This window comes from Vicugna pacos, chromosome 3 (assembly GCF_048564905.1).
Source record: "Vicugna pacos chromosome 3, VicPac4, whole genome shotgun sequence".
Lineage (NCBI taxonomy): Eukaryota > Metazoa > Chordata > Mammalia > Artiodactyla > Camelidae > Vicugna > Vicugna pacos.
The window spans coordinates 68288018-68312035 of record NC_132989.1 but is presented as its reverse complement, the minus strand read 5'-3'; the positions used below and the strand labels follow the sequence as shown (position 1 = coordinate 68312035).

General features: G+C 40.9%; 1 protein-coding gene and 1 non-coding gene across 3 annotated transcripts in view; both read right to left on the bottom strand.

Moving 5' to 3' along the window:
- Positions 1 to 24018, bottom strand: part of ARSB (arylsulfatase B) — a 143983-nt gene that overhangs the window by 99966 nt on the left and 19999 nt on the right. For both annotated transcript variants that reach the window (XM_072958461.1, XM_072958462.1), the window contains exons 3-4: positions 22468 to 22658; positions 17267 to 17474 (exon numbers count right to left, since the gene is read on the bottom strand). In XM_072958461.1, coding sequence (XP_072814562.1) covers positions 17267 to 17474; positions 22468 to 22658 — 399 coding nt within the window. The remainder of the gene's footprint in view (positions 1 to 17266; positions 17475 to 22467; positions 22659 to 24018) is intronic.
- On the bottom strand, positions 19288 to 19359 carry TRNAS-GGA (transfer RNA serine (anticodon GGA)). The gene has a single exon. It is a non-coding gene; the product is annotated as a tRNA-Ser (tRNA).

Genomic DNA, 24018 nt, shown 5'->3' with positions numbered 1-24018 from the left:
AGAACATTAATTTTTCCTGTAGATAAAAATGTTACCTTACGGCCAAGTTTTCTCCTTGAGCTTTATCATTTCCCTATTAAACTGTATCATTCATCATGCCCTAAAAGCAATGTAAGTGTCTAAGGAAATCAGAAACAGTAAGGAATGAGGGAAGGACTTAGTACCTGGAGGTGGTTACTCATCCCTAGTGGGGAGAGTGTGGGAGGGGGATCTTTCCAGCCTGTTTTCCACCAGGAATTACACATGCACATATACCTACACAAACACGTTGCAAACGTTAAAATATCAACCTACTATGTGCAGCGTGCCAAGCACAGGGCTAGAGTAATGAACAAGACAGACAATGCCCCTGCTCCCTTGGAGCTTAATTTGGATGAGGAAGGCAGGTGACAAACCAGTAAAGAAAAAAACCAAACACACAAGATGATGTGGTAAGTGTGCTGTGATAAGTGTTATGAAGAAAGCCAACGCTGTGATGTGATAGACAGTGTGGGAACAGGGAAGGCAACATCAGACGAGGAGTTGACTTGTGAACTGAGACTTAAAATGACAAGGCATAAGCCCTGGGAAGGTTAAGATGAGGAGAGTTCTATACAGAGGGAACTCAGGTTCAAAGGCCCTCTCTAATACAATATTAGGGTAGTGGGATACATCATGCCAAAGTTTCTTTTAAATTAAAGATTGTATTGGGGGTGAGGGTATAGCTCAAGTGGTAGAGCACATGCTTAGGATGCACAAGTTCCTGGGTTCAATCCCCGGTACCTCCTCTAAAAGTAAATAAATAAGTAAACCTAATTATCTCCCCCTCCCAAAAAAGGTTTTTAAAAAATAAAATATTGTATTAACTATATTGCTGATAATTAGTCAAGAAAAATGCAAGCTAAATGATGCCTGGCAATCAACCACACAGAAATGTCAAATCAAATTTTATAATCATCCCCACTTTTCTCCCATTATCTGTGCCACATACCTACTTAATTTTATTGAAATGTATTTATATGATAGCATACATAACCATTTGAAATCCTTTCTTGAATGCAGTTGTGTTTAAAGGTAGCAAATTAAACCACAGGTTTGAGGGGAATCAAGGAAAACCAAATACTCTTCAATTTGGCCAAAATCAGTTAATTTCTTAGAAACTTGCAATGGAACAAATCAAGAGAAAGTCACCACACTTCCTCAGGTTGGCCCATCAGCTTCATGAAACTTCCTTTCAAACCTCAAGACAATTAATTCATAGTTTTTAACTGTAAGTTTGAGATAAAGAGTAGATTTACTAGTAAACAGAAGATTTATTGTTTCTCTTGGGAAAGTATCTCCTTGTACATGGCAACTAAATATTCCACACGCAGTTTCCTAGCTAATGTATTTGCACATCGGGGATTTCTGACGGCACTACTAGGAGCTAAGACTGCCACTCCTCACCTCCTAATGCTTCTTTCCTCCTAGATGGAGTCAGGAGCCTTAGCAAGGCCACATAGTGTCAATTTTCTAAATGAAGTGGAATTATTTTAAGTGGAATTATACTTACGGAAACTTTTCAGGGATGTTCCCTTTTAGTTTATTGTAGACTGCATCTAATTTGATTTTTAAGGGCCTTTCAAATATATATACATATTCAACTTTTTATTTTAGAATACCGTTAGAAGCACAGAAAACTTGCAAATGTAGAACAGAGTCCCCATAGACCCCATACCCAGTTTCTCCTACTGTTAACATCTTACATTAATTAGTCCTACGTATTTTGGGTGACAAAAACCTTGATTTCATGTGCACACACACACTTGAAGAACTTTCAACCCAATTTGGTATTTCTTGTATGGTTTAGTATGAAAATTATAATCTTTCAAGATCTTAATGTCTGATTTTTTTTTAAATGTTAGCATAATAGTGATTTATTCAATTAAGTAATTCTTCTCCAGACATTTTTAGTCAAAGCAATTTTTCTTCATCAAAAGGTCACTACCAAATAACTATCTAATTAGCAAAAACACATTTTTTCTCAGTTTCAAAAGTAATTAGAAATTACAACCGTGAAAGGGTGCTAATTGGGTTTTCACAGAAGCATGAAGTGCCTGAGCCCTTTTGTTTGTTTCACTCCTCTGCTGATGAAGGGTACCTTCATTAACCCTTTGTATTCTGCATGACACTGCCAATGCTGCATTTCTGTAGGTGGTAGAGGAGCAGGAATAAGACAGACTCAGGTGAGCTCTGAGGTTGTCTTAAGTGTGAGGTATTCTACAGATGGGCAGAGTTTCAATATAGGAAATTAGGAACCCCATTCTCCAGTCTGGGAGAAGAAAGTGAAGGTGGGGTGGGGAGAATGGTGCTCCAGAGGCCTCATGGGAAAGCCTGCTGCAGTGACAGCAAGTTAGAGTGACCACGTACGTGCCAGTGAGCCTGTGACAGCCCAGACTGGAGAGTGCTGGGGACAGGGCACTCTGTGGGGATCACACAGTCTTTACTCTGTACAGATGATGTCTACTCACCCCAAAATGGCAGCGCATTTGCAACATCCTGGTGGTTCCTGAATTTGGAGAGACTGCCACTGCTGACAACGAGCCTGGGATGGACTTCAGAAATGATCAAGGACAGTCCAAATGTCTGAGGGAGTCTGGTCAAGTGGGATTCACTATTGTGTGCTTAGCATGAAGCCCTGCATAGAGGAACCAGTGAATATTTGTTGGGTAGATGAAAAATGGAAGAGTCTACTCACCCCATTAAGGATGGCAGAGACTTGGGGTTATATGCAGTTGTTAGAGCTCAGAAATCAAGGGCTTTCCAATAAGGCAACCACAAGACTGCACCTGCATTCAGAGCATTGGCTGATTCGAAGTTGCATCTTAATGTCCAGACTCCTGCTTAGCAAGCCATTGTACTGGAAAGCATGAAGACATTGTCAAAAGAAAAAGGCTCCTTCACACCCCAAGCCCCAAGAGGCAGGAGGAGCGAATATCAGGGCAGAAGAGCCCCTACTACAAATGAATTCTGGAACTGGTAACCGTGGTGTTCTCTGGGAAAAGAAACCGGGAGGCTGGAGGACTGCAGTCGGTAGACAAACTTATTTTTCACCCAATTTTGTACCCTTAAAAATTTTGTACTTCGTGCATTATGGGTTCAAAAAATAAAATGTTATTATTTTTAAATGAACTCTGTATTAAGTCATTGATCTGGAACAAGACTACTATGAAATAATCAGAAACATGTCTACAACAAGAGACAGGACAGAAGTGAGGGGTCCAAAGATATACTGTGGACTTAGGTCCCAGTCCTCTACCCTCTGGCCACAGGCTACCTGAGCAGGTACCTGGACAGGTGCATCAGTGGATGATGAGGCTAGGTGAGTAGCGATGACCCACACCTCCAACAGCAGGTCAGGGAAGATCATCTCTCAACACCTGGACCCTCATTTCCATAGAGCTCTGCATACCTGGTGATCTGACTCCACATCCTAACCTCTCAGCACCTGAAACTCTTTCTCCTTGCTCCTCACAGACTGTCGTCAGCAGAAGTTCCTACTTCTAGGACTCCTGGCTCTGACTGAAATCTGGCTCTCCCCTGAGGACACCACATCCTCTACAGCTTCATTGCTCATCACTGCATTCCCTAACTTTCCCCACCCTCCTCCCTGCCCACCACGCCTCTCCCTCCAGGTCTGAAGTTCATGCCATCAGACTACACCACTGACTCAACTACTTTCTTGTAGGTGTTTACAGACTCCTGGATGTATCCTTCCACATTCCTTGAAGATTTCAGCACCTAGCATCCTGCCATTCTCTCCAGTACCACTCCTGTCACAATCCTTGGTGATTTCAATATTGATACAGATGATTTTTCCAAAACCCTCAGTGACCTGACACCTTCCCCCCTTCAATGATCTTATCTCCCACCATTCTATAGCAATTAATACTCTCGGAGTCACTTTAGGACCTTGCAGTGACAAGTTTTGCAAACCTTCCACAATCTCAATTTCAAGCATTACACTTGCCAGCAACCACCAATCATCTTATCAACTCAGTTCCAGTAAAACTGAGCTGTTCAAAATGGTAACCACTAGGAAACTGGGTAGTCACATGTGAAAGAGTAAAACTGGACCCCTATCTTACACTACTCACAAAAATTAACTTGGAATGGATTAAAGACTTCAGTTCAAGACCTGAAACCAACAGCTCCTAGAAGAAAACAGGGAAAAACCCCTTGACTTTGGTCTTGGCAATGATTTTTTGGATAGGACACTAAAAGCATAAGGAATAAAATAAAAAAATAAACAAATGGGACTGTATCAAACTAAAAAGCTTCTGCATAGCAGCAGAAACAACCAACAAAATGAAAAGGCAATCTACAGAATAGGATAAACCACGTATCTGATAAGAGGTTAGTATTCAAAATACACAGGGAACTCATACAACTCAACAGCAAAAACAAAACAAAACAACAAATAATCCAATTTAAAAATATGCAAAGGACATGAACAGTTTTTCAAATGAAGTACAGTTGATTTATCATATTATGTTAGTTGTACAGCAAAGTGATTCAAGTGTATACACACACACACATATATATTTAAATAAAAATAATATATACTAGTGTGTATCTGTTAATCCCAAACTGCTAATTTATCCCTCCCCACCCTTTCCCCTTTGGTAACTCTAAGTTTGCTTCCTATGTCTGTGAGTCTGTTTCTGTTTTGTAAATAAATTCATTTGTATCATTTTTTAGATTCCACATATAAGTGATATCATGTGGTATTTGTCTTTCTCTGCCTGACTTACTTCACTTCGTATGATAATCTCCAGGTCCACCCATGTTGCTGAAAATGGTAATATTTCATTCTTTTTTACCATATCTCAACAACCCTCCACCAAGTCCTAATTTCCTTCCTTAGCCAGCTCATATTACACCACCTTCCCCGTCTGTCTTTTCAGTGTATTCATTTGGGCAAAGTCAATTTCATTACATTCAGCCTTCCGTGGCTCCTCAGGTATCCAGAAACCAACTTTCATCAGTGCTTCCTTAGCCAAGTTTTATAGCCACAAATTCTCCTCTTGCTGGAAGCCCACATGGCTTGACAGCCAGCACATAACAGAATGAGTGAGCATTGTAAAGCGAAGACCAATAGCCAAAAAATCGCATCAGAGTCCTACACCCACATCTGCCTCAGCCTAACTGTGTGACCACAGGAAGTCACTGAAACCCTTTGGGGCTCAATATGCAGAGTATGAGATTTTCAGCCTTTCTAACTCCAACGTGCTATGATTTGATGAAGACAATGGGAGTCAGTATGAACTTGGGGCTGTGAGTAAATGCTTTCTGACACTGTCTCTGCTTGGATCAAGAGCAGCAGCTTGCGTGCCGGTAGTTGGTTCTGGCAGTGATCCCCAGGGGCAGGAGTGAGAGGCTGGGGTTGAACAGAGGAGGGGAAAGCTGCCCCAGGTGACTCATGCTCAGTCTCACTGGTACCCTTGAGAACCATGATGATATTCATCTCAGAACTGTCACTCTGGGGAACATCTGGGGGAAACATTTACCCCCTGGCTCCCAGTGAGTGAGGGTGGCCCCACAGGCTGGATGAACTCCTGGCACATGGGTTACGCACATGTGAGTCTCTCAGTGTTAGAGAAGATGTGGGCTCAGGACAAGGCACAGTGGTTGCCATGTGAGAAGATGACCAAAGCCTGCTTTAAAGTGGTCACTAGAGCAGCAGCTGGAGCAAGATGTGAGGCTGCGAGGATCCGCCGTGATGCAGAGGCATCTGTGACAATTGTCTTAATAAGTGTGGTTTCTAAATGAAAGCCTAGAATCAAAGGATGCACTTATGGCTTTGCTTTTAACTACAGATCACTCACTGTCCTTTGAACCCATCTCCTCATCTGAACATGGAGACTAACACCGCTCACATTCTGGGAAAGGCTTACAATCGAAGTGTCACAATTCAATGGTTTTAAGAACTTCAGTAATACTTACAGACGGAAACTGACTATTGGGTCATCTGCTCCTGCCTGTCCCAGCCTGCCTGGGTGCAGATCCAGGCTCTGCACGTTGAGATGCCACACTGGAGTCTACGGCTTTCCCTGCCACCCGACTCCCACCCACCCTCAACTGCAGTGTTATGTGTAGGCCTCTGCCTTGTTTCCAAATGCACATTCCAACAGCCTGCCCAGCCCTTATGAATCTCCTCTTTTAGGAGATTCTGGGCTCTGTTCATGTAGCACGACTGAACGGGGTCCTGCTTCAACCTAAACACAGATCCAACATTTGTCCAACATATTGCCCAGAGATGTCTGCTGTGGTGTCCTCCCCAACTAGTGCCGAAGGCAAAAGCTCAGCCAGTGATGATAGTAAGAATGGTAGCTGCCATGATTAAACCCCTACCTTAGCCCAGGCCGGCATCAGGTGCTTTACATGAACTGTATTATTTAATTCTCACAACAGTCCTGTGACTAAGCTTTATCCCCATTTTGCAGACAAGAATATTGATGCTCAGAAAAGTAATTTACCCAGTCACCCAATTGCTAAGTGGCAGGATGGGATGTGAACTCAGGTTTGTCTGATTACACAGCCCCTCTGTCTGCTACACTGTCTCTCCAAGATGGGTCTCAAACTTGCCATGTCTTCCAGCCCAAATCAGACTCTTCACCAACCTTCTGGTGCCGGTCCTATACTCAACTCAGCCCCCTATTCCTGGCTTGGCCCAGACCGGGCTTCCTACCCTTTCCCTGTTCCCAACACGCCAAGAAGTTGATTTTCCAGGGAGTTCTATGTTGACTGAAACTGGAATCTTTTTTGGCGTATTATACTGCTCTATCGGGCATCTGACTTGGGCAGCCTTTTGAAGTTAAAACGTAGTCTCAGTTTTGGTGTGTTCCTTTGCGTTGGGAGAAAATCGAGGTCCTTTACTAAGTTCCTATGATGAGCAATGTATGCCCAAGGCCCAGGGAGTAAAGGAGACAAAGCAAGAGCAGAACGTGCTTCAGGGAACAGACTGAATTCGAGTTGAGATAACAGCACGGAACCTGAAAAGCAAAGCACTGTCCTGAAAGACCAACATTTTAAATCATTTTTCTTTTCCAAACTACATTTCTTCTTACTCAGCACTCGGGATATAAGAAAGAGCCACTGACCGTTAACATACTCTCTGTATTCTATACATTTTTCAAGCTCTTGAACACTTAAGGAGACCAACGCTGGCTGGCTGACTGGGTGTCTCCCAGGAAGAGACTGCTTACGTCTGCTCCTTTCTGAATCCTCAGACTTTGAGTCTCATTATCACAACCCATCACTTCTTTCTCATTTACAATTCTCAGCAGGATCCCTGGTTGATGGTTACACAGACCATGCACGAATCCACAGGAACTCGGTTTCTGCACTCAGTGTAACAAGTGATCTTGCTGAAGCTCCAAAATCAATCTGAGCTTCAAGACTTGAGAAAAGATTAACAACAAAGGAACGGCCATATCTAAGAGCAAAGTAAATAAATTCCTGCAGAGAAGATAAATGCCATTGGGTTTTAGTCAGACATAGCGATAAGACTGATTAATGCCACAGGAATATGAGCTGACAAATAAAGCAGTGGGATGTGATCATGAAGGCTTCAGAGCTTCACAGCAACTCAGCCTCCAAGAAGCCAGCAAAGATGCCTAAATATATATTTTTTTTAATTACGTTTGGAAGAAAGTAATTAAAGTACCCAGATCAGGAATTCAATTTACCTCTCAACTTTCTAAACACTGTATAAATAACTGTACTATTGAACAAAGCATGGTGTACGATTTAATACAAGGAAGTCTACCTGAAAATAAGACATGCATTCCCACTTTTCAGAACAGCTTGTTCTCAAGTACAAAAGACACTTGAGTACTCAGCCAGCCATGTGATACTATGAATGTAGTAGCTGGAACGGAAAGCAAAAGATCTACATTTTCAAACCATTTCTGTTACTGGTCACGTACGCTTTTCCAACAAATCACCTCCCTTGTGATTATATCCCTATTTACAGAAAGGTGATAATTATTTCTCCTCTGCTCCAGAGAATTAGAAGATAATGTGGCAGTACAGCAAAGGGAACATTTTAAAGACTTTAAGAAGCAATAGCACCTTGGTGGGGGATGTCGATAAGGGGGGAGGCCATGCATGTGTGGGGGCAGGGAGGATGTGGGAAATCTCTGTATCTTTCTCTTCATCCTGCTGTGAATGTAAACTGCTCTCAAAAAAAAAATCTTTAAAAAAATTTTTCTTTTTTGGAGAAGACTACTTCTATTTTATGGAGAAATACTTTTCCGAATAGCGAACTTGTCCCAAAAAAGACAGCGTAATCTTAAAATAGAAAAAGATCACTGAAAATGGAACCACACTGAGCTACCACCGCTTCACACACACTAGGACGGTGATAATTCAGAAAATGGAAAATGGATACAGAGGCCTTGAGAGTATCTTCAACCTATGTAAGTACTAATGATTAAAATTTCAAAGAAAATGTTCTACAATATGGGCATTTAATAATATGCTGATTCATGGTCCCATAATCCTATTTGTTCTATGTTGAAACAATATTTCTTCTGGCACCAGGAGGGAAGTGTTATCACATCACAGCAAATGAGTTAAATATTTGGGGTTTTCTTTAGAGCAGTTGGAGAAGACCTTCTTTCCCCCTTTTACCTCCACCATGTTGCACTCTGCTTTTATAAAATAATAATAGGTATGATCTTGGTTCTCGCCCAAGTGTGTTTCTACACGCTACGACCCACTGGAGGTATGGACTTCCAGTAATGAGACTGCCTTCTTTATTTTTTTTTTTTGAACATTCCAACTTCTGATTTATGAACCTAAATGAACCACATCTTTCAGTGGAATCAATGGAAGGCAATACCCTTATTTCAATAATGCTGTCAATGCTCAAAACTGTTTTTGGAAATGCCTTCAAAGCCAGTTTATGAGCCTCCTAAGCAAAATGACCTCACCGTTCATATCTCCAAACAAGGAGGTTAACAGACACAGCTTTTGCCTCATAGAAACCTACAGTCTACTATGTGTTATTCCCAGCTTCACCTGATCATTAAGGGAGAAAATTTTCAATTAAAAATCCCTGGGGAACTTCCATGAGTTATGAATTATTGCAAAGTCACAATCTAGAGCAACACTGTCCAATAGAAGTATAATCTGAGCCACATATGCAATTTAAAATTTTCTAGTGGCCACATTTTAAAAACGTAAAAAGAAACAGTTAAAATTAGCTTGAATAATATATTTTATTCAACCCAATATATTAAAAAGGATCAGTTCAACTGATTACTGAGATATTATTCTACATTCTTTTTTCATACTAAGCCTTTGAAACTAAGTATTTCGCACTTACAGTACATCTTAATTCAAATTATCCACATTTTGGATATTCAATAGCCATCTGTGGTGAGTGGCCACCTACTGGACAGCCCAGATCTAGATCTTTTTCTCCCCAAATAATGAAGGCTAGTGTGCTATTTAGTATTGGGTTCTTCTTGGCATTTTCTTAACTCCTTTAACTTGTGAGTACATGACCATGGTATAAGAAAGCTATTTATGACATTGGGCAGAGTTTGGTGTTATAACAAAAAAATTTTATAATAAGGTCAATTTGATATATGCCAGAAAACATGAAAATTGAAACAGCACTAGTAAAGAAAGGTCTAGAAGCTCTTTAATCCACCAACAATTTGGCCTTGGTTGGCCTCTGAGATGCCACCGTAGCTTGGAGAGGCTGCTTGTGGCCTTCTCAAAACTGGGAAAAGCTGGAGACAGCTTTGAAGAGGAGGGTTATGCCTTTGCCCAGGAAAAACAGAATCTGTGATCTAAGTTGCCTGATCATTCACAACCCAAACATCCTGAGAACAAAGGAATAGTGTGGGGGCAAGGACGTGAGGAGAGCAGGAAGCTGGGGGGGCTGGAGAAGCTGAGACAGGAATTTAGGGCTTAGAACCAGCAGGGGAGAAAGAAAAGGAAATTGAAGACTTAGAAAGTGCCCCTGAAGACACTTCATTCCATGATGCTGGGAGACCAAGGCGGCCAGGACGCCCTGTATTCTTAGCAAGAGCGGAGACTCCATCCACGGCCCAGACCTTTGCACAGAGATTCCTCATGTCTGTTGTGTGGGACAGAGGTTCATCCTTCAGGGGGAGCCGCACTAACCACCATCAAGATTTTCTACCTGAGGTACACAGTGTCACAGAGCCTCATGTGGGGTTTTCTAACAGCTGAGCAAAATCCTGGGCCACTTGGCCAAGGGCTGGACTGCTTGCCCCACCTCCCACAGGCACTTCGGGGGAACCACAGCTCCCACCCCAAGCTCTAGGTAAGGATCCACGAGCAATTTTTTGCGAATGAATGGAGTTGCTCTCCTTTAAAGAATTTTAAATTCTTCCATCAAAGGATCAAGGGTGGAAACTTGAGACTTTGAACATTAAAAAAAAAAATCCATGAAATTAATTGTGTTCTGTTTCATAATTTGCCTCATTTCTTTTACAATCAAAATGTTTCACATTATTAACTAGTTAAGTTACATAATTTTCCTTCTATATATTCAAGCAAAATTAACATCCCAGGAGGACACATCTGTGGTTTTGTATGGCCCTCTGAACGCCCACGGGAAGGCCAGACTGGCCGAGCCACCACTCCCAGAATACGCTTCTGCTTCCCTCCTCCGGCCGGTCCGCTCATGCACTCTCCATGCCCAGAACGTCCTGCCCTCTCTTTCCATTCACCTACGGATACCTTACCCATTGCTCAGGCGCAGTTTAATTTACATCCCATCGCCTCAGTGAGGCCTCCCTTGCTGACCCTGATCCAGAGGCTCTCTCCTCCAGCCTGCATCATTCCATTCCGCCCTCTTCAACTTTGACCTGCGGCCCATTGGTACGTGGGTATGTTGCTGTACCTCGAATGCACGCCCAGTTCTCCACCGGCAAACACATCCCGGTCCTGTGCTGGGCACTGCGCTGGACCAGTGGCTCCACAGCCCCTTTGTCCTCCTGCTGACTTTTCCCTGCCCTCAGTAACATTTCTCCTTCACTGAGTGATTTTTCAGCCTGGAGGTCAGGGAATAAACACAAGTCCTTCGAGAGCCCCAGACATGGGAAAGGGCGTCTCCAAACCAGACACTTGTTTGGCCTCCACCTCCCCTCCAAGGGAACACGATACTTAGGCCTCACATCATTAGCTTTGCGCTCTCCTCAGGACCAGTGCATTGTCCTAAATAAAACTGAGTCATGCTTATTAACTGATTAATTCTTGTTGTCAAGAAAATGATGACTCACCTGGTCAGGTGGCCTCGCTTGGTGACAGCCTGATGACCACACCCCACCATAGACACCAATCACACCACTCCCTTCAGGGACTCACAATGTGAGCTGCATAGACTGCACACAGGGCATTTTGGGGACGAGATTTTCAATGGACCTCACCATTCAGCCTGCTCTACTATCTCTGGACTTGAGAAGGACCTTCTAACACTAAACAAGACATCAAAGTGGGATTCTACAGTAGCACCACAGAGCCAGCATTCTCAGTCCAAATACAGTATTCCCTTCTCCCGTCACGGCCACTTTTACACTTTTGACTAATGTGTGTTTCTCAGAGTACGTTACCAGATCACAGGCTGTTTTGAAAACAGATAAAACTCTGGGGTTATTTGCTAGTCTCCACAGCAGTGGATGTCACTTTTAATGTGTGTGAAGATTTTTGAAGCAAGTTTTATTTTTTAAAACTCTGCACAAATAAGAAAGTGCTTTGGGATGGAAATGATAACAACAACAACAAAATCACTGTACTGGGAACAGTCATCCTGGGAGAGGTGGATCTGATGCGGCCCTTACTGTGAAAGAGAAACAGGAACAAGATCCTGGAGATTACCGCTGGTTAAGAGTGAAAACCGCCAGAAAGGAATCAACCTGTGGTGCCAATAACCTCTGAAATATTTTCTCATTAAGAAAACATGAAAAAAGAGCCCCTGCTAGTTTAAGAATTGTTCTGTAAGAAGGGAACAAGCCTGGAAGGCAGACTTCTGTATACAACGTTCTGTTGATGCTTTGTACCGAAATGCCAAAGTCAGCAAGAGAAACGATGGGGACTTTTTCAAATGTATTTTTATTGTTTTTAGGCTTGGCAGGGGGAAAAGCAAAGGGTGAGCAGCCTGTTTGAGGCCAAGCACAGCAGAGCTGTCTCCCGCGAAGAGCTCTGGCCCCGGTTCCCAGGCCCTCCTTGGAAAAGCAAGTCTCCTTAAACTCCTGGGAAAGGAGGAGACGCGGCCTTTTCTCCGCTAAGAGGGGGACTCGGATCAAGTCGGAAAACCACAGCAATCACTGTCTAAACCCAGAGTGGAGAGGAATCTGGGACAGAACGCCGGCAAATGCAGCCCTGGAACTCTCCATTTGGGGAGCAAATGCCTTGTTTCAAATGCAGTTCGCACACAGGCACAGCAAGCGGTCCACTGCCTCGAGGAGAACCCCACACGTGGAGAATGAAAGGGGAAGAATGAGACTGTTTGGGTTCTTTGGTAGCTAAAATTTAGCCACTCTCATTTTTTTGTTTTCTTAAAAAAAAAAAAAAAAAACCTACCACAGAGTAAATCTCCATTACTCCTCTCTGGAAGGCATGAGTATAAACGACACACAGCTTTTGTTTGTCAACTCAAAATACTGGTCCCTCTTCGAAATCTACATTTTTATCTCCCATCTATAATGAGTGACATTGATTTTTTTAAAATCCCAGACCAGAACCACCTGAAACACAATCCACTTTCTGCTGGTTCAGAAACTAGTAACTCCTAGGCCATCCAGTCCCTTCTCTCCTCCTCCCGCTGCCTACGTGCATTGGCATCTGTAACCTGGGGAGACCTGACTTTATTTCAGCCCCTTCCTCTTGCTGTGACTGTGGCTCCAATGAGTTCTGCGAGACATGTACGGTCTAAGAAATAGATCCGTTTTAAATGTGACCTTTAAAATGGAGAGCAAAACAAGAGGAGAAAGTAAACCCAAGCACATTGGAGAGCTTGCAATTGAGTCAATAAATGTGCTCAGTTCAACACATAGTTTCCATTAATTATAAACTCAGGGAGAGGCTGCCTCTCATAGCATGAGGACAAAGATTATTTCATGTTTCTCACTAATATAAGCGTGATACGAAGAAGACAGTGTAGGTCAGGGTTTTCTACACCAATGGATTCAACAGCTATTTGTTGGGAGGTACCCAGTATTTTTATGCTTATAAAGAAGAGCAGTGCTAAGTGAAGTAAAGTGAGAAAACTGGAACAAATGAATCACCACTCTATAATCAGCCAGATCTTGGGCCTGTTTCCTTGGGTTTTAATCATATTATTATAACACATTATTAAATTCTGCTTTCAGGCAATGAAATTGTCAATAAACACGGAAAAAGTCTCCAGAGGAAGAACTGCAAATTCCGTTTCCCCTTACAGTCAGCCTCTCTCCTAAATGTAAGTGAAATGGTTATTCTGAAAAGAGTTGATACAAATATATAATGGCTGCATAAAGATGCTGAGATGGATCTCTGTTTTCCTTTCAAGGTTTTAGAATCAGTTTTCTGAGTTCTAATTCACGATCTAGTTGCTTCAGAGCTGGCCCTAATTTTAGCCCATTTTATTCAGGGTCAGACTTCTGTGACAATTCCTAGAGTTTAGCAACTATAAAGCTCGGCCGTGGCGATAAGATCCCAGGTTAAAATGGTATCTTCTTGAGGGGGGAGGGTATAGCTCAGTGGTAGAGCGCGTGCCTAGCATGCACAAGGTCCTGGGTTCAATCCCCTGTATCTCCATTAAAAATAAATAAATAAAAACCTAATTACCTCCTCCCCTGCGCCCCCTGCAAAAAAAGTTAAAAATAAATAAATAAAATGGTATCTTCCTAATAGCTGCTAATTAACCAATATCCTGCTAAAACAACACAGATACAGAATAAGATGAATAATATCATGTTGTGATGAGTTAGAACAAGACGAAAACTCATGCGAGAAACCAAGACTCTGGCAACCTGTAATGCCAGAAGGAACCTTCAAGAAATTTCCATAAGTTGGAGAAGGTGGGCTGAAGGAACAAGGGCTGGTCTCCCCTGTTTGCCTCATGATGGGGAGCCACCTGCCTACCTGAAAAGAGGCAGGAAGGCAGCCCAGGAGGGGACAGTGTAAATTTTTGACATAACCAGAGGATTACTACCTTCTCGATTTTTCTGTCTGCACTTAGAGATCACAACTCCCAGAAAACAATGGGCAGGAGAAGACAGGGTCTGGCAGTGGGGCACACTACCCTGGCAGTGCCCCTGAAATAAAGCCCTGAAGGTATGGAGACAGGAAGAGTCTGGAAGTCATGCCAAAGAACCAGACAGCCCAAGGAGAAGAAAATGTCAAGTGGTCAGTCAGGTTCACTAGAGTGTAGGAGACTCAGTGCCTGTCAAGGCGCTGGGAACTGAGAGAGTCATGTGCATCAACCTGACCTCAAGCTACAGATGTGAGAAGGAATCAAGCAGGGAACAGTGGCCAGAGACCGAGACAGCCGGGCACTCTGGGTGGACAGATCCTCCACTGTTCACACGCAGAGGAAACGTATACAGCTGGTAAAGATTTACTATGAAAATGAAGATTTTAGAAAAGTTCTGTTTAGAAAGATTCAGGAAAAGCATAGATTCTATGAACAGAAGTGTAGAAAGCCAAAAAGGAGAGATTAGGGAAAACAGGCTGAGACAAAAGGAAGAGATGCGATGTAAAAGCACAGCTGGTTAGGCTTAAGAGGTGCTGACCTCAAGGTGATCTGGGTTTGAATTCTGGCTCTTCCATCTGTTAGATGTGTGGCTCTTACTCCATTTGGCTGTATAACAGAATGCCATGGACTGAGTGGCTTACGAACAACAGAAATTTGTTTCTCACAGTTCTGGAGGCAGGGAAGTACCTGATCAAGGCATCAGCATGGTCACCTTCTGGTGAGAGCCCTCTCCTGGTTCACAGCCAACCCCTTCTCACTCTGTTTGCACATGGGGGAAGGGGCTGGAGATCTCTCCGGTGCCTCTGTTACACAAGCATGAATCCCACTCATGAGGGGTCCTCCCTCATGACCTCATCCTTTCCCAAAGGCCCCACCTTCCAACACCACCACATATGAATTTTGGGTGAATACAAACATTCAGACCATAGCAGCGGCCTTGGGCAAATCACTTGACCTCTTTAACTTTTGGTTTCTTCATTTGTAAAATAGGGATAAAGAAGCCTATTTCACAAGGCTACTTGGAGTTTTAATGACTAAAACATGACCAATAATGGGAAAAGTAGAGGAAAAGCACCAAAACAGCCTGGGCATGCAGTAAGTATTTACTAAACAGTAGTCATTATCAGTACTAACAAGCTTAGATGAAAAAGAACTGACTGAGGCAAAGAAAGGGTTGCAAACATACTAAAAACAATCAGTAATAATCTACAGTGGAGATATTAAAAACCAGAATTAAAACTGAAAAATATCTAACTGGTAGTACAGAGGGGCTGTAGAAGGCTGAGAAACAGGACAAAAAACTGAAACTGGTGAAAGAAAAGCTGAGTCAGTAATTCAACCTGCTAATTAAAGATATTTTTGAGAAATAAATCAAGCAGAACAAAAGCAGTAAGCTAAAATATGAACAAGAAAAACTTCCTGGAGTGAAAAATAATCTCAGTACACAGATCAAAGGGCTTCATTGTATTTCAGGCAAAATTAATTTTAAAAATATTTTCAAGACCCACCCCCTTAGACAGAATTCAGCAAAAAATTTAAACTATGCCGATAATTTTTTTAAGCCTCCTAAAAAGGTCCCAGAGACCAGCTTACCGGAGGGATCTTTCCAGAGCATAGAAAAGATGGAAAATCCATTCAAACTATTTTATGATGTGGATATAACCAATACAACAAAACCCAACAGAGAAACTCTACTCCACATTCACTTTTAAATTGATGCAAAAATTCTAAATAAAACCCTAGCAAACTGAATTCAGCAGTATAATAAAAAATACATACACACTATAAAGTTGCAGTTAGTCCAACAAAGCAAAGATGATCTGAGACTAACATATCTATTAATACATCAAAGGATTAGAATATAAGACAACCCTGTTATAGGTAATCCAAATTTTCGTAGTGAGAAGCTCCTGATACTATTTTTGCTGACTTGGACAGATAATATATTACGGATATTCATGAAATAGTCAACTATTTAAAATACAGCTATGTATATACATTTGAAATCATATAATAAAAGAGATACCCGTCTCTTAAAATACTGGGGTTTTTTTCCACTCCCACATATCATGAAAAAATTTTATCCCATCTCTTCCCATGCATGCTTGACATCAATTTCTGTTGTCACAGGAGCCTTTCTGGGATATTTAACACTTTCTCAGAGCTACCACTTCACTTCTGTCTGAGAACTTTTCAGTCTCTGTATCAATCTATATGTACCTTCATTTCAGGAAATAATTTATCCTTGAATTGTGTAACTGTGATTTCTACAACAAAGCAAAAGGCTTGTTTTACAAACTTACAACTTCCAATTCTTGAAACTTTGAGGTCATTTCCCAGGAATAATCACTAAATCGGTATTAAATGTCTTGGCCTCCTTTTTAATTGATTCTTTCTAGTGACTTCTACAAGCATTCAATACCAGCCCTGATCAAGGTGCTTTACCAGGCTGTTCAAAACAAAATAAATTGAGAAAGACTCTCAGAATATGAGAGAACTTACAAGGACTTAAGTATAAGATGTTCTTTCTTTCTGAAGGGTAAATTTTTTGGGGAAAAACACATGTTACACTCAACCTTTTTCAGAGTAGGACATACTTAGAAAATTACAGTACATGTATGGCACTGAAGCGTCTGAACGCTGCTGCTCAGGGCGGACGCTGCCCTGGGCCCTCCCAGGCTTCTCAATAGATCAGTGCTGCAGCACACCTCGGGGAATGCTGAGTGCTCTTTCTGAAAATGCAGCTGCCCTGCATAGAAGTGATGTCTACTCGTATCTGCTCAGTTTCTGAGCACTTGTTTTCAAGCATATTCCCAGAATACTTTGATATCTGAGGGAAGAAAGGGAAGGCCCATAATTCTTCTTCCTTAGACACATTTTTCCAGCCATTATTATCATGTCTCCACTCTTGCAGTTAGCATTTATTTTAATAAGGAACTGCTAAATGTTCCAATTTGTCTTCATTCTGTTTATTGAATACCATGTCCTGGCTTTGCCAAGAGATGATTTTCCTATTGACAGACTTACCTGTGGAGAAGATGAACACCGTGTTGTTCCAAAGCCCGTGGCTTTTTAAGGCTGCAGTGACATTTCCCACCGCTTCGTCCATAAGGGACACCATTCCTGCATAGTAATGCCTATTCTTATCTTGGATAAAGTCGTAGGGCTTCAGGTATTCCTCGGGGACCTGAAGGGGCTCGTGGACAGACTGGAGAGCAAGGTAGAGAAAGAGAGGCTGGAAAGAGAGTTTGTGCAAATCAGTTAAGAAGGCTTGGAAGCATTAAATATAAATATATACATGCATGAAATCTACATCCAGGTTTATCAGTTAGTAAAAGCAATATTCAGTCAGCCCACAGATTAGGTTGAAAATATTTGTAAATCATTTGTCCGATAAGGGACTCGTATCCAGAGTATATAAAAAGCTCTTACAATGCAATAATAAAACACGATTACCCCAACAACAAAATGGGCAAAGAATCTGAATAGACATTTTCCCAAAGAAGATACACAAATGACCAACAAACACTTGAAAAGATGCTCTCCATCATTAGTCATTAGGGAAATGCAAAGAAAAATCACACTGAGCTACCACTTCACACCCACTAGGATGGTGATAATTCAAAAAATGGAAACTAAAATGTGTTGGTGAGGATGTGGAGAAACTGAAACCCTCATTTACTGCTGATGGGAATGTAAAGTGGTACAGCCAGTCTGAAAAACCACTGGGCAGTTTCTGAAAATGTTAAACATAGTTATAATGCAAGGCAGCATTTCTGTTCCTAGAGAAATGAAAGCATATATCCACACAAAAGCCTGTACACCAATGTTCACTACTGTTTCTAGTAGCCAAGAAGTAGAAGCAACCAAATTGTCTACCAATTGATGAATGGGTAAACAAAATGTGGTGTATTTCCAGCAATAAACAGCAATAAAAGGAATATGACCCAGCCATAAAAAGAAATGAAGCACCAACACGTGCCACAACACAGATGAACCTTGAAAATATTGTTAAGTGAAAGAAACCAATCGCAAAGGATCACATTTTCTATGAGTCCATTTATATGAAATCTCCAGAATAGGCAAATCTATGGAGACAGAAAGTAGATTAGGGGCTGCCTGGAGCTGTAGGGAGTTGTGGGAGAAAGGGACAGCTAACAGGTAAAGGCTTGTTTTGGGGGTGGTGAAAATGTTTTAAAGTTAGATTGTGGTGATGCTTGCACAACTCTGTGAATTTACTATTGAATTGTACACTTTAAATGGGTGAATTTTATGAAAACAAAAGGTTGAGTTCTAAGATGGCCTAGAAGGCTCTGATCCAAAAAAATAATATTACCAATAATTCTGTCTCATATAATTCTCAAAAACTACCTTTTTATATCCATTTTACAGGTAAGTTCATTGAGGCTTAGAAAGATTATATGACTTGCACAAGCTCATATTTATTGCAGAGCAATTTCATAGTGGAAATGCCCCATTCTGGTGTGGATATGCACCAATAGAGGCTTTAGTTTTCTGTGTTAGCTGAAAAATAAGTTCCCACCTTTTAGGAAAGGGTTAGGGATTTTTTTACACTTTTCTGAGAAAATAAGTGAACACCATGCCTTGTTAGTCTTTGATCTAAAACTAAACATAAGGTCAATTTAATTCCTAGAAACTAAGGAGTGTGATACACTGATTCTATTGTACTTCCTACACTAGTTCATAGAATTTAACATTAGTGATATTCTGGGTTAGCCTCTTCCTTTTAATGAGTCTTTCTGAAGGCACTCTCTTCATTGTGCTCCTATAGAATTCTTTCATGAGTTGACAAACCCTCAAAGAGATGACAACTGGTTCAACTCAACAGTAAAAACATAATTCTGTTGAAGTATTTGAGGCATTAAAAAAATTTTTTTAATGGAGGTACTGGGGATCGAACCCAGGACCTCAGGACCTCGTGCATGCTAAGCATGTGCCTACCACTACACCCACGCCACTGTGGTTGGCTTTGATCAAGAGATGATTTTCAGATTTTCATTTTATTTTATTTTACTGCCTTAATACCTTAAAGGTACTGGGGATTGAACCCAGGACCTCGTACACTCCAAGCACGTGCTCTACCACTGAGCTATGCTCCCCCAACCCCTATTTGAGGCATTTAAATCTCATAAATGAATGGGGAAAAGTTAGAGCGCAGACTAGGAGGCAGGCTCATATTTCCTTCTTCATTACTGTTGATAAATTGTTTTAAATTATTTATTATATATCCCTGTGATTCTGGGACCATCGTTAATGGGTCTTATAAATGCACCTACCACTGAGCTATACTACCCCCTCTGTTATTCTATCTTTGACTTCCAAATTAAGACATTTCTTTCCAAGTTGTGGCAGGGAAAACTAAGTGTCTACCACTAGAAATTCACATTTGCTTTAAGAAGCTTCTAGTAGACTAGGTGTATGAAAAAAACATTGACTTTCATTCTGTAAAGTCTTGAGGGGGACTATTTTTAATTAAAAGAAGTTTTGTGAATGTGCTACCTTCCCTAGTGTGGTGTTAGTACTAAGGGAATTTTCCTGTAAAAAAAAGAGAAAAGACATGCCTTCCCGGCACATGTGCAATGGTTATTAGCAATGTCTCCCTGATTCCAGCACCAGCTAAGTTTCTGTTGCAAAACAGCTCCATATGCTTTTTTTCCCCTCAAGTGCTCTTTAAAATAGACACATTTAAAAGTCAGCTTGTGGATACTTTGTGTATTTCTTTAATGATTTCCATCTTAGAGCAAGTTGCCTATGTTACAGTCTATACATAGCACAGAGAAATAAGCCTAGAATTAGATTCAACGTTGGAATAAAATTATGAAAATCCTGGAACTGGTGTCCTGCATCATTTTATTGAGAATTAAAAATGGAAACATCTGCATTTGTTGTCTTAAACTTCTAGGGGCTAGTACTCCCTATTGACTATTTTATTCATTTACATCTATGCTTCAAACTTGACTTTGAGGCTGTTGGAAATGCTGGATACTGCTTCAGAACATTTCAGTCACTGTAGGGAGATGACCACCTCTCACCTGGCAATTTCCAGAATGCGACCTATGTGCAGCACCATTACAATCGCATGAGTTTGGAGGCTTCTGGGCTCTTAGGGCCTCCAGTTTTCCTCAGTTGCTGGGCTTTCCTCACTCTACCAGTTAGGACAGCCCATTCACAAAGAATGATTTCACCCCAGGTACTTCCTCTTGCCTTCTTCATGTTATGGGCACTGTGAAAGAATATTCTCTTGTTCCTTAATAGGAACTAATTTTTATTGTAGGCATATTACAGTTATTGCATGATTAAGGTAGTGTTATACAGTGAACCCGTAAAGGGCAGCTGGCTTCTGTTTGTCCCCCTGTGTTGGAGGGGAACCAATAGTGACTGGACATCAGAATCGCTGGTGGGGGAGGGGGAGGAGGGGTAATTAAATACCGGTGACAGGGTCCCCTCCCAGACCAATAAATCACAATATTTGAAACTGATATTTCTTACAAGCTTTCCAGATGATCCTAATATACTGTCAGGGTTGGAACCATCAAGCTGAATCATACACTGGGGCTCATAATGCCTGGTCTTGGATATGAATTGTGAACTAGGGAGGCTTATTAAGTGCATTGAGCTCTGGAGTTAAATGGCATGGTTTTAAATTCTGACTCTATGAGCCTGAACAAGTCACCTCACTTCTATAAGCCAGTTTGCTTATCTGTAAATTGATGCCCACCTCAGGCCTCAAAGGATAGGAGGAGGACCATAGTTCCCTTAAGATCTTATCTCATTCTTTGGATTTTCAACTGTATCTATGATACGCCAAACATACAGAAGAAAACTGAGAATTTACACCATTTACCAAGCAATGCGCTTTCCAACTATCTGAATATTGGTTTAGATCTAGATTTTAAAATCTGCATATGTCTACATATTTGAAAGAATGTTCTAATTTCTTCCATGTTCCACAGCAAACATGGCTACTCCAAGAGGTCAGCATGTAAAAGTGATAAAAAGCCAAAAGTGGGCTAAAGTTGAGGACAGATACCAGGAGAGACAGTACCAAGTCAGAGAAGGCAAAGACAGAGCCAGGAAGAAACCACATCAAAAAGGGAGCCAGCAGCTAGGTACCAAGTCTGAGCAGATACATAAACCAGAATCCAAACTGTGATCTGAACTGAGGACCTTCATTAACTGTCAAAGAGGCAAAGTGCAGGAAATTGGAAAAACCGGGTAACACTGCACATTCTGTAATTTGCTGTGTTAGGGTCCTACTGAAGGTCTAGTTTCGAGGGTATGTTAATACAGTTCTTAACAAAGCCATATTTTGAGCCCGACGTCTGACAACACAAATATCTAACACATTTTTAAAGGCATTTGTAAGCTAAATCCAGAGAATTCAGCTTACACTTTAGCACGTGAGGTTAACTCTAGGTTAACAAAAAATGTTAAAGGTATTCAGACTCTTTTCTATTTTTACCTATAGATTAAGTCAAAAGATTTCAGCACATGACATATACAAATGGCTTCAGTATCAGAATATCATGTTTATAGATTAGAAGACTCAATGTTGGCAAGACGTCCATTGTCCCCAAGTTGGTCTACAGATCCAATGAAATCCAAATCCAAGCAGGTACTTTTTTTTTTTGGTAGAAACTAGCCACCTGAGTCTAAGATAAACATGGGAATGCAGAATATCTAGAATAGTCAAAATAATCTTGAGGAGGGTTGGGGAATACAAAGTTAGAAAACCTTCCTTGAGCCTAAAGTTTATTGATACCTTAACAGAAAGTTTGCTATAATTATAGCTCATCTTGTACATAAGCCCATCACTTTAAAAAAAGTCAATGTACTAATTACTTATAGCACAGGCACATAATACGCTAAAATAATAAAACTACATTTGTACTAAAACACTATTCACAGTGTTCCTCAAGGTGTGATCTGGGGACCACCTGCAGTAGAAACATCCTTGAGGAGTTTCTTTAAAATACTGACATATGGATTTTCCCCAGACTTAATGACTCAGACTTTTAGAGGTGGGCTCCAGGAATTTCTATTTCTAACAAGTTTCCCAGGCTAATATTGGTATACTCTAAAATTTGAAAGCCACTCCCTTAGAATTTATTTGATTTTTCCCTTAAGGACAGTGGCCTTTTCCTATATTCATCTGAAGAGATGCTATCTTGACATGATTTTGATATCTATAAAGAAGCAAGACTTACCTTCTCTGGTGGATGGTTAGTTATGAGGGCTGTAGCCCTTTCAGTAAATACGTTTGTTGAATACATATTTTTGTATCCAGTTGCAACCTCTTCACCATCTCGAAAATCAAGAGCACATCGTGTGACATTCAGAGCATTGATTAACGTACAGCGCTCATGGGAATAGTAATCTTCACTACCTAGGAGATATCCTACAATGAGAATGGGAGAGGAAAGTAGTCAGCATGGCATAAAACTTGTTATACAAATGAATGCTTCAGCATTTAATTGCCTAATGCAATTGATTACCCATGACAAGGCTAATCAAATGACAAGGCTAATCAGAGCACCACTCCTTAATATCTCTATATGTGCTAGCAGAAGACATTAAAACGCTATTGTAAAAAAATTCAAATCCATCCCTCAGTCTAGTCTTTAGAACGTAAGCTCTATCATGTAACCTTCAAAGTGGGTGATTCCAAGTAAATATGTTTTTAAAAATCAGAGTTTAAATTCAGTCATAGTGATGATATCTTACTCTTTTAAAGTTATCTAATGGCTAAAACAGCATATGGTTAATGTGATTAGTTTCAAATTTTTACTCTGAGATGATCACATAAATGAACGCAGGATTCAAGTAACACTGATATTGACCTTGGCCGACTGGCTTCAAGGTTATTTACAGAAGTGGCTCTTGAAGGAATCATCTTTAGGCAGATGCTGACACCCACTGGTGAAAGACACAAACCTTTCCAAACAGAGGATCTCTAAATATAACAGAACCAAAAAAGCAAACTAACATGTGGTGTTGAAATTTGATATTTCCACCTACAGTGATTTCGATATTGCCCCCAATTTAAATGGCATCAATGGCCTATCCCACAATTTAAACTTAAACATGGGAGAAAATGGGTTTTCCTCAACTTCAGTTGTTTCTGCAGATGTTCCATATTTTCCAAAAATATTAAAATAAGCTGTGTTGCATATTGTGTGATCCTATTTCTTTGACACATTCAGAATAGGCAAACCTATAGAGACAGAAAGTAGGTTAGTGGTTGCCTAGGGCTCTGAGGGTTGGGGAAGACGGGGAGTGACTGCTAATGGGGATGGAGTGATGGAAATGTTCTACATTCAGATTGCAATGAGAGTGGCACAACCCTGTGAACTTATTAAAAATCAATGAACTGTACACTTTAATTGGGTGGACTGTATGGTATGTGAATTACACCTCGATAAAGCTATTTCAGAGAAATAACTGTGTTGGACTCTGAGCTATCTCCTGACAAACACTGCTTGTTAACATTAAAATGAAAACAATAAAATCGACCCAGTTCTGAATGTTCCCTATAATCACAATTAAAAGCCTTACACAGCTTACACAGTAAATGAATTCAGTTTTTTCTTTGGGGGGGTAATTAGGTTTACTTTATTTGTTTATTTTAACAGAGGTACTGGGGATTGAGCCCAGGACCTTGTGTATGCTAAGCATGTGCTCTACCACATAGAATACTATGAACAACTATATGGCAATAAATTGGACAACTGAGAAGAAAAGGACAAGTTTCTAGAAGA